Here is a 12,152-nt window from a genome sequence, read left to right as displayed (position 1 = left end):
TCCAAGTTCCTTAATGCTGTGTAATCTTATTATATGGACTTTGTCTTAAGAATGGCTTACCCGGGAAGGAGAGCCTGAAAGAAAGGCTTCCTTTTTAGTACAAGTGTTTGGCGGAGGTGATCTGGGAACAGAGGCGGCAAGCTGGGAATGTTAAGTTGGTGTTAGACATGGAAGCTAGTTGTTTGGGATTGCCCAAGTAGGTGAGTGAAGTATCGCAGAACCTTGGAATGTAGGGAAAGGAAGAGACAGGGGAAGCATTTCGCTGTTAGCGATGTGAGTGCCACTGTCTTCCCCACGTAGTCAGTAGAGAAGCTGTGGAGTATGAGAAAAGCAAGAAGGGTGTCTTGGTAGAGCCCTTTCATGATAGGTCACTTGAAGTGGATGGGATAAAAAGTGAAACCAAGTGACCAGAAGTGTTCTGTATAGTTTCCCTTAAAGCTTTCTATAATTAGGGCTTGCTTTCCACTTTGAGTATTTGTTTGTCTAGGGAATAGTATGAGACTACTACAGCAGGAGGTTAAATAGCTTCCTTGCATAAACCTTAAATTTATAAAGCTCTTAAAGTGTGAATCATGCATTCATCAGAATGGTGAAGCTACAAACATTGGTTATAAAAAAGTTAGCATTTTTTAGATCTGACTTTATTAGAAGTTGGAGCTTCACATCCCATCTTTTTTTTTTTTTTTTTTAAGATTTTACTTATTTATTTGACAGAGATCACAAGCAGGCAGAGAGAGAGGGGGAAGCAGGCTCCCTGCCCAGCAGAGAGCCTGATGTGGGGCTCAATCCCAGGACCTTGGGATCATGACCTGAGGCTTAACCCACTGAGCCACCCAGGGGCCCCACAAAGCCCATCCTTTTTAAATACATACCATACCTGTGATTTTATTTCCCACTTAAGGAAAAAAAAAAAAAACCCTAGGTCAAAGATGTAAATACAGATGAACAGTGTGATTCTCAAGACCTCCTAGCCCTTTCAATATTTTACTTAACTGTCGGCAAAAATTCTGTGTAGTAAGCTAATTTTTTTTTTAAATGAAGACTGGCTTTGGACTAACCACCTGCTTATGGAGTAGAAAACAACTAGTACACCTAGGGATGTACATATTACTATGTAACTTCTTGCGTTATTTCTTGTGAATTCTGAATTAGAAGTCAGTAAAAGCATTTAAGTCCTTCGTAATTTTATAAGGCATATGTAATTATTTGGTATATTCACATATTAGGGCCAAAAATGGAGACCAGAAACTGGAGGTACAGACTCTTAAAAGTGGCACAAGACTGCAGCCCGTGAAAAGGGATGGATGGACATGGTTGACAGTCTGGTTAGCTGAGAACTGTGTAGGTCTGAGCGAGACTAGGGCACATGCAAGGTTGGAGGCTGGAACTAACACATTTGTATTAAAGCTAGGAGCATCCCACTAAATAGGGCAGTCAAAAGAGTGAAAAGTCCCTATACCTAAAAATCCCAAACACTGAGCATGTTACTCTGCAAGCTAAGATGCAAAGTGGCTCCCAGCTGGTGGTAATACACTTGGGTCACCTGGCAGAAGCTCATGTAGAACCTTTGGAGACAGACCTCAGCCAAGGAGGCAAGATTACGTGAACAGGAAACCAGTTTGACTTATGGTAGCCTAAATAAACAGATGCACTTCCCTCTCATGTAAGTCTGGAGGGAAGGGCAGTTGGCAATTAAGCAGTTTTTTTTTTTTAAGATTTTATTTATTTGGCAGAGAGAGAGATCACAAGTAGGCAGAGAGAGAGAGGAGGGAGCAGGCTCCCCGTTGAGCAGAGAGCCTGACGTGGGACTCAATCCCAGGACCCCGAGACCATGACCTGAGCCGAAAGCAGTGGCCTAACCCACTGAGCCACCCAGGCACCTGGCAATTAGGCAGTTTTAATGCGAAGACTAGCAACCTTAGTTGCTTACTTTGAATTTACTAGCTAGATCTGGGTCAACATGGCCATGCCTAGCTGCAAGAGAGATTAGGAAAATACTGTCATGACTAGCTTAGCCCATTTATGATTCACCATCTGGGGCTGGGCACATGCGACCCAGTCAAACTGCAAGGAGGGAGGTGCTGGTGAGTAGGACACTGGGTGGGAAAGAAAACGGGAGTGTTTGGCACACCAAACCACAGAACTTTCAGAGATAGAACCTCACTAGACATCAATTCACAGACCAAATTATAAACCATTACAGGTTAAGTGGTAGTTCAAAATACTAAAACAGGGGTGTGTGGGTGGCTCAGTCAGTTAAGCATCTGTCTTCAGCTCATGATCCCAGTCCTGGGATAGAGCCCTACATAGGGCCCTCTCTCTGCCCACCACCCCTTCTGCTTGCGCTGTCAAATCTTAAAACACTAAGACAACAGAATAAAAATTATAAGCTCCTGTATAACTGCTATCTTGATAATTCTACCTGCTCCAGTAAGTGTGGTTTTTGCTTTCTCTGATCCCTACCATGAGTATGTAAAAACCTCAAATTTCTATCTTGAAGGCACAGAAAATTTACAAGTTCCTGTATTCATCCTTTTCTATTAATCTCCATGCCCATGCTGATTTCTGCCTCTGACCTTTCATTTATTCTGCCTTTACATTGCAAATTTATCATTTGTTGTTATAGGTACTATTTTTCCTGAGAGCTACCTACCCCTTCACTTAGCCCTTTATGGCTCTCCAATCCAGTAGTTTCTCTTCTGAACCTCTAGGTGTGCATCATATGCCAGACACTGGGTTGAGAGCTTGACATAAATGTATCTAAATGTTAATGGATACCAAAGAAACCATAGAACCAAATGAGTAGTTTATCCAGTCTTCCTACTTTCTCTTTAGCAAATAGTTTCATTCTTTACACACAGAAGGCAAACTACATGCCGGATGCCAAAATAGCAGTTATAAGCAAGAGATTGGAGACTGGGCTTCAAGATGCTAGAGTCTAAAATTATGTTAATATTGCCATACGTACACTGGTTGAACATAGTACAGATTATCTCTTTATTGAAGATGTAAAAACATAAATGATCTCTAAACAGCTGATACATATAGCATCCAATTCAAAAGGTAATGGCTCTATGTGTATATCTCAATTTCTTACCTGTTCTTTAACAAAGTTGTTATTCCCCAAAGGCTTATTGTCTTGAGTATCCTTTTGGTATTTTAATATTTTGTATATTTTCATATAAATGATGTGTTAGACGATTTAGAGATACTTATGAATTAGGACATACTGAGCATTCTTTCTAAATGTAATAGCTAACATCTGCACTGTTGGTGTATTTGAGATGGTATTACTGATTTTTATAGAACACCTTTTTTATGTTAGCACAACTGTAAATTCTTATTGCTATTTAAAAATTTAAATCCATATTTTAAAAATTTTCATTTACATGAACAATATCACAACTAATACATATTCTGTCATCAGCAGTTAAGTAGAGCTGTTTTCTTATCACAAGTGTTTTCTCTAGGACAGAATACGGAATCAGTAAGTAAAAACTTTTGTCTTATTTTATTCAATATACTTGAAATAATCATTCACAAATTTAACCTATCTTTAAAAATAGGCACTACTTATTTTAGTATAATCCCATTTATGTACAAAACAAACCCTTTACATATTCACACTTAGGTAAGTGCACAGAAAAAAACCATAAAAGGATATATATTATTAAATGCCAACACTGGTAACCTTTGGGAGGGTAATGTGAGGAGAGATCGTAACTTTTTATTACATGTATTTCAGTAGGTTTGAGTTTTTCACACAAACATGTATTTATGGATTACTTACTTCTAAAATTATTTTTTTAAAAGGCCTAATGGGGACCAGTTAAACCATATTTTCTGTTCACCGTCTGCATATTAACACTTGTTTCAAGGAGCTCTAAAGTCTTCAGTAATTTCCAATTCTATTTTGCTTGCCCCATTTACTTAGTAAACTCTTTTCCTCACTTGTAGTATAAGTTAGTTCCAGTTCAGTGCATTAGAAGTGTAAATGAAAGTGGTGTCACACTACAACCCACTGTTCAAACTCAGGAACTCAAAAGATATGGGTAAGTTTTTAGAGCTCTTGCTACATATAGTATCCAAAATTGCCCCCCGCCCCCAATCAAATAGGTTTAGATCATGTCCTCTACATTCAAACATGGAGGTGAGTATATTTGGTACCAAGAGGTACTTTACATTGCTATCTGGGGACTTGTTTGCATTAATGTTGCCTGTAGGAAAGCGGCTTACTCTCCTTGGCTGCCCATTAGAAATCTGTGGAAGTTTAAAATTACATAGATGTTTAGGGCATCAACTCTAAAGATTTTGAGCCTATACTTTTAAAGGAAGCAAATATTCTTTAAAATCCTTTTCCTAAATCTTGATCAGTGATTGTACAATTGTGCAAAGAATGTTACTTTGAGAATTATAGAATATAGAATTTTATGGAATACTAAAACTGAGTAATTCATAGTAAAGTTAGGGTTTTTTCTGGTGGAGGGGGGGAAGGGTGTTGAAATGACTTTTGATATTCAAAAGATACTCAAAAGCACCAAAAACACTGTAAACAATGCTTAAGTTGGGAACATGGCCATTTTCCAAACAGTGGTGTTTTATAGTAGTAGATCCTCTTCCTTTGAAAGTCTCAACACCCTGAAAACCTAGTGCAAAGACTGAAAACAAGTAACAAATATAATCCTGATGTTTATTTATTAAATTTCTTTAGTGGAATCTTCGACCGGCTTTTAAAATAAGGGCAGTTTCATTATAGAGGAATATTTGGCAAACACTAAGTACAGAAAGCTTTTTCAAGATTTTTAAAAGGGGGTAACACTGGTCAGCATTTGGTACATGAATTTGATAACACCTACTGAAAATCTTCCCATACATCATGAAAACTTGGAGGTAATTTGTGTAGCTTGAAATGTCTTCATTTTAGAATGTTATACATAAAAAGGGCCTTATCAAGAACAGAAAAATGCATTTTCTGTGTTCAGACTGTAATTTACAACACAACTGGCTTTTTGATGTTACATTAAGTAAATTATACTTCAAGCTCCAGAGTATGTGGGGCATAAAACCTGATTAAAGTTTTATATGACAAAAATCCCAATAAATGTTTCCTTTAAGAAATGGCTTTTCAATATTCTGATTCGGCTTTTCATATTCTGATTCAGTCTAGTCATCCAAGAAAAAGTAGTTTCCACTCTTCTTTTGTTCTACATCCTAAAAAATAGAGAACAACAAAATCAACACCATTCTCCTGTATGCTGAGGGTAGACGTTCACCCACAGTATTGGTTAGTAGTGTTTACAACAGCACCTCTACAACCACCTCTGCACTCACTGTCTGCATCTGGATATTCCTGGATCCACTAAATCAAAGACAAGATTAGGACCTCTGTTACTTATCCCTACCACCAGAAAACTTCCCTTAGTCCACCTCAAGCAAAGCCCCTTTATATAAAATGCCTTACTTATGTATGTAAAATTTTGCTATATAAAATACTATTTTCAGCTAAACTATTAAATTCCATTTTCATCATTTTGACTTTATTATTTTTTAAAGATTTTATTTGACAGAGATCACAAATAGGCAGAGAGGCAGGCAGAGAGAGGAGGAAGCAGGCTCCCCACTGAGCAGAGAGCCCAACTCGGGGCTCGATCCCAGGACCCCGGGATCATGAACTGACCCGAAGGCAGAGGGGCTTTAACCCACTGAGCCACCCAGGCGCCCCTCATCATTTTGACTTTAACAAACCTCTAGTCCAGAAGGTTAACACTGTTAGTTTGAGAACTATTACACCAAGTGCATATAAAAGTATTTTTTCCCAGTACCGTTCAAAGACTGGCCAGTAATGATCCATCTACCTATCTGCCTAGAGTTTCCTATTTAGGATCAAGGTATGACGACTAAGATGAGTGGGCACAGAGAAATGATGACTAGGTATATCTGGGGCCAGAACCATGGGTTTCTACACAAGAAAAAGACAAATATAACATTTTAACACTTTGGAAGGAATTCTTAGGAAAATTAAGCTGTGCATAAGTGTTGTAGAATTTAGTTCCTCTTTTCTACTTAATACGATTTTTAAAACAAAACTTTTCAAGTCAGAACTTGTAACTTCATTATCCTGACCAGACAGTAAAATAATTTTTAAACAAAATACACAGCAAAGTCTAAAGACATCAATACACTGTGTCAGCCTTTTAAGAATACATGATGTGGGGCACCTGGGTGGCTCTGCGGGTTAAAGCCTTTGCCTTCGGCTCAGGTCATGATCTCAGTGTCCTGGGATGGAGCCCCGAGTCAGGCTCTCTGCTCAGCAGGGAGCCTGCTTCCCCCTCTCTCTCTGCCGGCCTCTCTGCCTACTTATGATCTCTGTCAAGTAAATAAATTAAAAAAAAAAAAAAAAAAAAAAAAGAATACATGATGTATACTGATTGACCTGGTCTCTGCTTTCTAAGGTTATAGTTTACTCGCAAAGCTAGAGTACAAATATGAAAATAATAAAATCTAGTAAATGCTAGTATTAAGGACAAGAGCTAGAGGGCCATGAAACATAAGCATTTTATGTAGGCACCACAGGAGACAAAAATACAGAAATTTTTTTTACAGTTAATTCACTTTTTTTTTCTGAGTGGCCAAGAAATTACTGCTTTCTTAAAAAACTGTTGCACACACTCCATTAATTGTAGGGGGCATAATTAATAACTTTATATATCACAAAGAAAGGAAAATATTGCCAATTAAACTGACAAAATGTTTTTCCATTGTGTAGAAGTTTATGCTCATTGAAGGAGCGTATCTGGATTTGTAAAATATTTTAATCAGGTGTTGGCTGCTCTGTGTGCAATAGAAGAAAAACAGATGAGAGAAAGTGGTCATGGTTTTCTGTAAAAACTTCCTTGTTTTGACAGTGAGTTAGTGTGATCTTTCTGAAGATATTTATTTATTTTTATTTATTTATTTTTTTAAAAAATATTTTATTTATTTATTTGACAGAGAGAGATCACAAGTAGGCAGAGAGGCAGGCAGAGAGAGAGAGAGGAGGAAACAGGCTCCCTGCTGAGCAGAGAGCCTGATGCGGGACTCGATCCCAGGACCCTGAGATCATGACCTGAGCCGAAGGCAGCGGCTTAACCCACTGAGCCACCCAGGCGCCCTTTCTGAAGATATTTAAAATGGCAATTAAACTCAACACAGGCAGTACAGTAGTGGGGGTACAGCTCCGAGATAACATCAACAGGTCTGAGTTTGTGTAGCAAAAGCAACTGCATCATTATTGCCTACCAGAATGAAGGATACCATCAGATATTCAGGTGAAAAATATGAATCTTAGAATTAACGAAGTGACAATTTTTTTTTTAATGAAACAGCTTTCCAATATGAAACATTCCTTCCGATTATTTATTCTAAGAAATTATCCATGATTTAAGAGTTTTCCTACCTACCTTAATTGAATTGAGTTTGTTTATTCTTGGCCTATAGTTGTTTGGATCTCTTCTGAATGTAATTTCAAGCTGAGACAAAAATTTATTCATGCCAGCCAAAAGGGTTTGAGGACTAGAGGAAAAATAAGACATCAATTGTGATTAAAATTAATCCCACAAATTTCACTACATTCTGGGATGAAGAGCAGCATGGTTCCCTCATAGTTCCCCAATCATAAGTTCTCTAGGTAATAGTATAATCATAGCATATTATAAATTCTATGCTCAGAAGGGTCTTTGCTTGGACTGTTTAGTTTATTTGGCTATATTTGTGTGTAAAACAAACCCAGTTTAAACTATGTTTCTGATCTGGAAAAAGAAACATTTAAGAAATACTACTTTAGAAAAACAAAACTACTGTAGAAAAACAGTAGATTTTTTAGGATTTAAGATTAATTAGGAGATTACAGAATTTCCAATCTGACATTTTCAGGGGAGTAGAGAATCTAACAGAAAAGGTAATATGAACATCAGAAATTGGGCACTGGAGGGAATATGTACAGCACAAAGGATTATACTTTGTAACTCCTTTTTCAATTTCTATGCTTTATTCATTTTTTTTACCCAAACTAATTCTTAAATCATACTAAACTGCATCATACTTGTGGAACATTTTAAACATTTTTGTAAATATAAAGGATTGTTGTTTGAATTCAATAAGCTTTCTACAGTCTATGAAACTTCCCTCTCAAAGAAATATGTTAATTCTCAATTGGTAAAAACTTTTAAATGAAAACAAAGGAATTTGGGGAAGTTAAGTTCTTTAATTTTTTGGATGAATTATTCAAATAGCAACTCCATTCCTCCCTCTTTAATATCAGAAACATGTTGCAATCACATGAAATTGCTATTTTCATAGGAAAAAGATGGGGGCATATCAGTAATTCCATATGTTTCAAACTAACATAAGGTTGTAGTATTAAAAAGTATAAAAAAATTCTCATTACACTGATTTGAATGTTAGACTTCTCTATATGACAAATGCTCTCATTTAAGCCAATAAAGAAAAAGAAAAAAGGGGAAATGGTAAAATCATTCATTTTGTCTCTGTTGTAGATCAGTACCAGATATTTGGGATCCACTGTGAGCATTACCACTAGCAGCATAAGTTGGGCAAATCAAGTAACCTATGAGCATCTTGTTTTCTTTATCTGCTGTATAGCACATCAATGGTTTTCAGGGAATCAAAATCCTAATCTGTTTTGAAAATCCAAATAATGAAGTAGACAGAAATTAACTTGCAGGAAAAAGTGAGCAGCCCAGAACTCTGCATGCTTATCTCCCTGGGTCAGGAGTTCTAAGGTCTGAACACTAGTTTTTCCAGTCTCAACCAGTATATATTCAACATGAATAATCATGCAAGTCACAATCATTCCTAGAATTACTGGCTACCTCATTAAAAATTAAAATGGTATGGTAAGTGTTTATAAGCTTAAAGGAAAATTTTGAGTAATAACTTTAAGAGCTTACAAATAGGGTTGAATGTTTCAGAAAATAATTTTACCTGTTTGCGACTGTGTTCTTAGATGGAATGCCATCAAAAACGATGACTCGATCTGCTAGATAGGTTGCCATAATGAAGTCATGTTCTACAACAAAGGCTGTCTTCTTAGCATGGAGTATGAAACTAAAATACATGAATTTGAAAATGTTTCTAGTTTTCTGTTACCAACTATTCAAATGCTGTAGTAAGCACTGTTGTATGCCAGTGCACATAATTAAAACTAATACTCTTACTGGCAGGACATTACCGTTTGACAACTCGAGCTGCCATCAATCTTTGCTCAGAATCCAAATACGCAGATGGCTCATCAATTAAATAGACATCAGCAGGCTTGCCCAGACAAAGTGCCAATGCCACTCGCTGCAGTTCACCACCAGATAACGTCTGCACCTATTTGGAGAAGAAGTTTAGCAAACTATGTAGAGACATACAAAGTTTAAAATACAATAAAAATCAGAGTATGTACTTCTTGATCGATGATGTTTTCAATCTGCAGAGGCTTCATCACATCGGTCACGAATTGTGGATGAGTGTAAGCATCTCTTATCTTCTCATGTAGCAACTGTCGAACACTTCCCTGTTTTTAGTGAGAAAAGTATTGAAATTTTATTTCAGTACAGAACTCCTCTAATTATCAGTCTAAGCTCCAGAGCCAAAAAAATATATCAATTTGCCACCCACAGATATATTTTTATGCTTATTCATCATCTATAGCATGTTCTGAAATTTTTTTATGTTAAAAACCCAAGTCCAATAATTTAAAAAAGCATCTTAAAATATGAAAGTAGAAAATGATGACTGTTTCAAGAAAGATTATCATTTGAGAATAGGAATAATTCTCAAGGTCAGCATGGGTATCAAGTACCCTCTGGCAATCAGAAAGATAACACAAAATACCTAACATGATGGGGATGAATCTTAAGATGTCCTGTGCTTGTTGTTTTAGAAGAGGGCTGAGTCTGAGAACTTAAAAGCTAAGCTTATACAAAGTATCAAAAATAAATTTTTTACTGTAAGCTATCTCAAATAGGCCTGACAAAGTGGTACTGAGTACAAGTACCATAGTTCCAATTTCATGGATATACCACACTGTTTACCCATTCATCAGTTAATAGACATTGAGATAGTTTTCCACTTTCTGACTATTACGAATAATGAATTTGCGTGCAAATTTTTGTGTTGAGAAAGGTCTTCATTTCTCCTGGGTATGCGTAATTAGGAGTGGAAATGCTGGTTCATATGTAACTCTATGCTAATCATATGAGGAACTGTCAAGTTTTTTTTAAAGTGGCTCTTATACCATAACATCTTGCATTCCCATCAGCAATGCATGAGGTTTCAGTTTTTTTTTTTTTTTTTTTTTTTTTTTAAAGATTTTATTTATTTTTCAGAGACAGAGGGAGAGAGCGCGAGCGAGCACAAGCAGACAGAGAGGCAGGCAGAGGCAGAGGGAGAAGCAGGCTCCCTGCTGAGCAAGGAGCCCGATGTGGGACTCGATCCCAGGGCCCTGGGATCATGACCTGAGCCGAAGGCAGCTGCTTAACCAACTGAGCCACCCAGGCGTCCCATGAGGTTTCAGTTTATCCATACTTTTACCAATACTTGTTACTGTCTTTTTAAGTCATCCTAGTGGGTATGTAGTATCTCACTGTAGTTTTATTTGCACTTTCCTAATAACTGATGGTGCTGAGCATCTTTACATGCTTATTTGGACATTTGTACATTTTCTTTGAAAAAAAAATGACTATTCAAATCCTTGATCCATTTTTAAACTGAGTTGTAACAGTTCTTTATATATTCTGGATATAAGTACCTTATTATTCAATAATTTGCAAGAGTATTCTCCTATCTTGCAGGTGGCCTTTTAGTTTTTTGCTCATGTTATATGCAGCATAAAACACATATTAAATGTCAGGTTTTTTGTTTGTTTGTTTGTTTTTTTCTTAAGTAAGCTCTACACCCAACAAGAGGCTTGAACTCATGGCCTCAAGATAAAGACTAACATGTTCTACTGACTGAGCCAGCCAGATGCCCCCACATTAGTAGGTTTTTATTTTGGAAAAAGATGTCAAAGAGATTTTAGAAGCATTTCCTAACACTGGAATCAAGGACTGACATCTTGATGCTACTCTTTAGCCACTTGTGGTAAAACTATACAGAAAATAATCTAAAAAAATTTTGATACAGTGAAAGATTAAAACTCTAAGTGTGTGTGTGTGTGTGTGTATAAACTTTCCCTTAATAATCAAATAACAGAATTGTTACTCACAGTTGATTTGGGACTGATTTTCTGTGGCTTATAACTGACATTTAGAACCGGCACTTCTCCTGCAAAATAATGCAAATAAAGAAGACACTAAGAATTACCCCTATCTTCAAAGTTTCCGATGTGTGTGACAGAGTAAAAACAGTCAACAATATACAACAGTACCTCCTTCATCAGGCTTAAGTCTTCCAGCAAGCATTCTGATAAATGTTGTTTTACCAGTACCTGCCAACACAACATACAACAAACAGACTTGAAAAATGGTTCACATTTATAGTAAGTCACTATGTACACTCTTCGGTTTTAATAAGAAATTAGTTTTAAAGATATATAATAACATTACCAAATTCTGAAGGTTATACAGAAAAATACTCAAAACTTTCACAATTCACTTTGAATGTATCAACTGGAACTAAATGGGAGGAATATAATAGACTAATAAATCTTATTAATAACCATTTTAATAAATGGTAGATCTATGAAATACAAGTCTTGGGTTAGTTTTTGAAATAATTATTTAACTAAAATACCAACACACTTTATTGTTAAGGGGTATAGTATTGTTGTTATGATTGAGTTATCCTTTTAAGTCCGTTATATGAAATACTTAGTCAAATGCAAGCCAGTTCAAATTTCCTCCATCAGTTAATGACTGATACATTGCAAAATCCTCCCAGGGAATTTCTAGAGATTTACAAGCTCTAAGTATACAATTAAAATCTTGTGGGTTTTTTTTTTTTTTTTAAACTCCTTCGAATCTTGAAAGCAATACAAGACTTTTTGTACTCAAATTCAACTCACAGCTCTATTTATGACAGCAATGTAATACTGAGAATTTAGGTCATAAAACTATTTACAAAGATGAGCCTGAATTTAAAATGAGAGCTCAAATGGAGAAATGTCA

At 36.3% G+C, this 12,152-nt stretch overlaps 2 protein-coding genes across 2 annotated transcripts in view; one reads left to right on the top strand and one right to left on the bottom strand.

The window, feature by feature from the left end:
• Positions 1-9,305, top strand: part of OTUD4 (OTU deubiquitinase 4) — a 57,129-nt gene extending 47,824 nt beyond the window's left edge. Inside the window, exons 22-23 of the mRNA XM_032332399.1 lie at positions 8,535-8,582; positions 9,222-9,305. Coding sequence (XP_032188290.1) covers positions 8,535-8,578 — 44 coding nt within the window. The 3' untranslated portion in view covers positions 8,579-8,582; positions 9,222-9,305. The remainder of the gene's footprint in view (positions 1-8,534; positions 8,583-9,221) is intronic.
• Positions 2,984-12,152, bottom strand: part of ABCE1 (ATP binding cassette subfamily E member 1) — a 33,433-nt gene continuing 24,264 nt past the window's right edge. The window contains exons 12-18 of the mRNA XM_032332403.1: positions 11,414-11,473; positions 11,252-11,310; positions 9,449-9,559; positions 9,230-9,372; positions 8,983-9,105; positions 7,440-7,551; positions 2,984-5,211 (exon numbers count right to left, since the gene is read on the bottom strand). Of these exons, the coding sequence (XP_032188294.1) occupies positions 5,164-5,211; positions 7,440-7,551; positions 8,983-9,105; positions 9,230-9,372; positions 9,449-9,559; positions 11,252-11,310; positions 11,414-11,473 (656 nt within the window). The 3' untranslated portion in view covers positions 2,984-5,163. The remainder of the gene's footprint in view (positions 5,212-7,439; positions 7,552-8,982; positions 9,106-9,229; positions 9,373-9,448; positions 9,560-11,251; positions 11,311-11,413; positions 11,474-12,152) is intronic.

The sequence above is a fragment of the Mustela erminea genome, chromosome 2 (assembly GCF_009829155.1).
Source record: "Mustela erminea isolate mMusErm1 chromosome 2, mMusErm1.Pri, whole genome shotgun sequence".
NCBI lineage: Eukaryota > Metazoa > Chordata > Mammalia > Carnivora > Mustelidae > Mustela > Mustela erminea.
The sequence above is the reverse complement of the archived record's forward strand: the minus strand, read 5'-3'. Positions and strand labels throughout refer to the sequence as shown.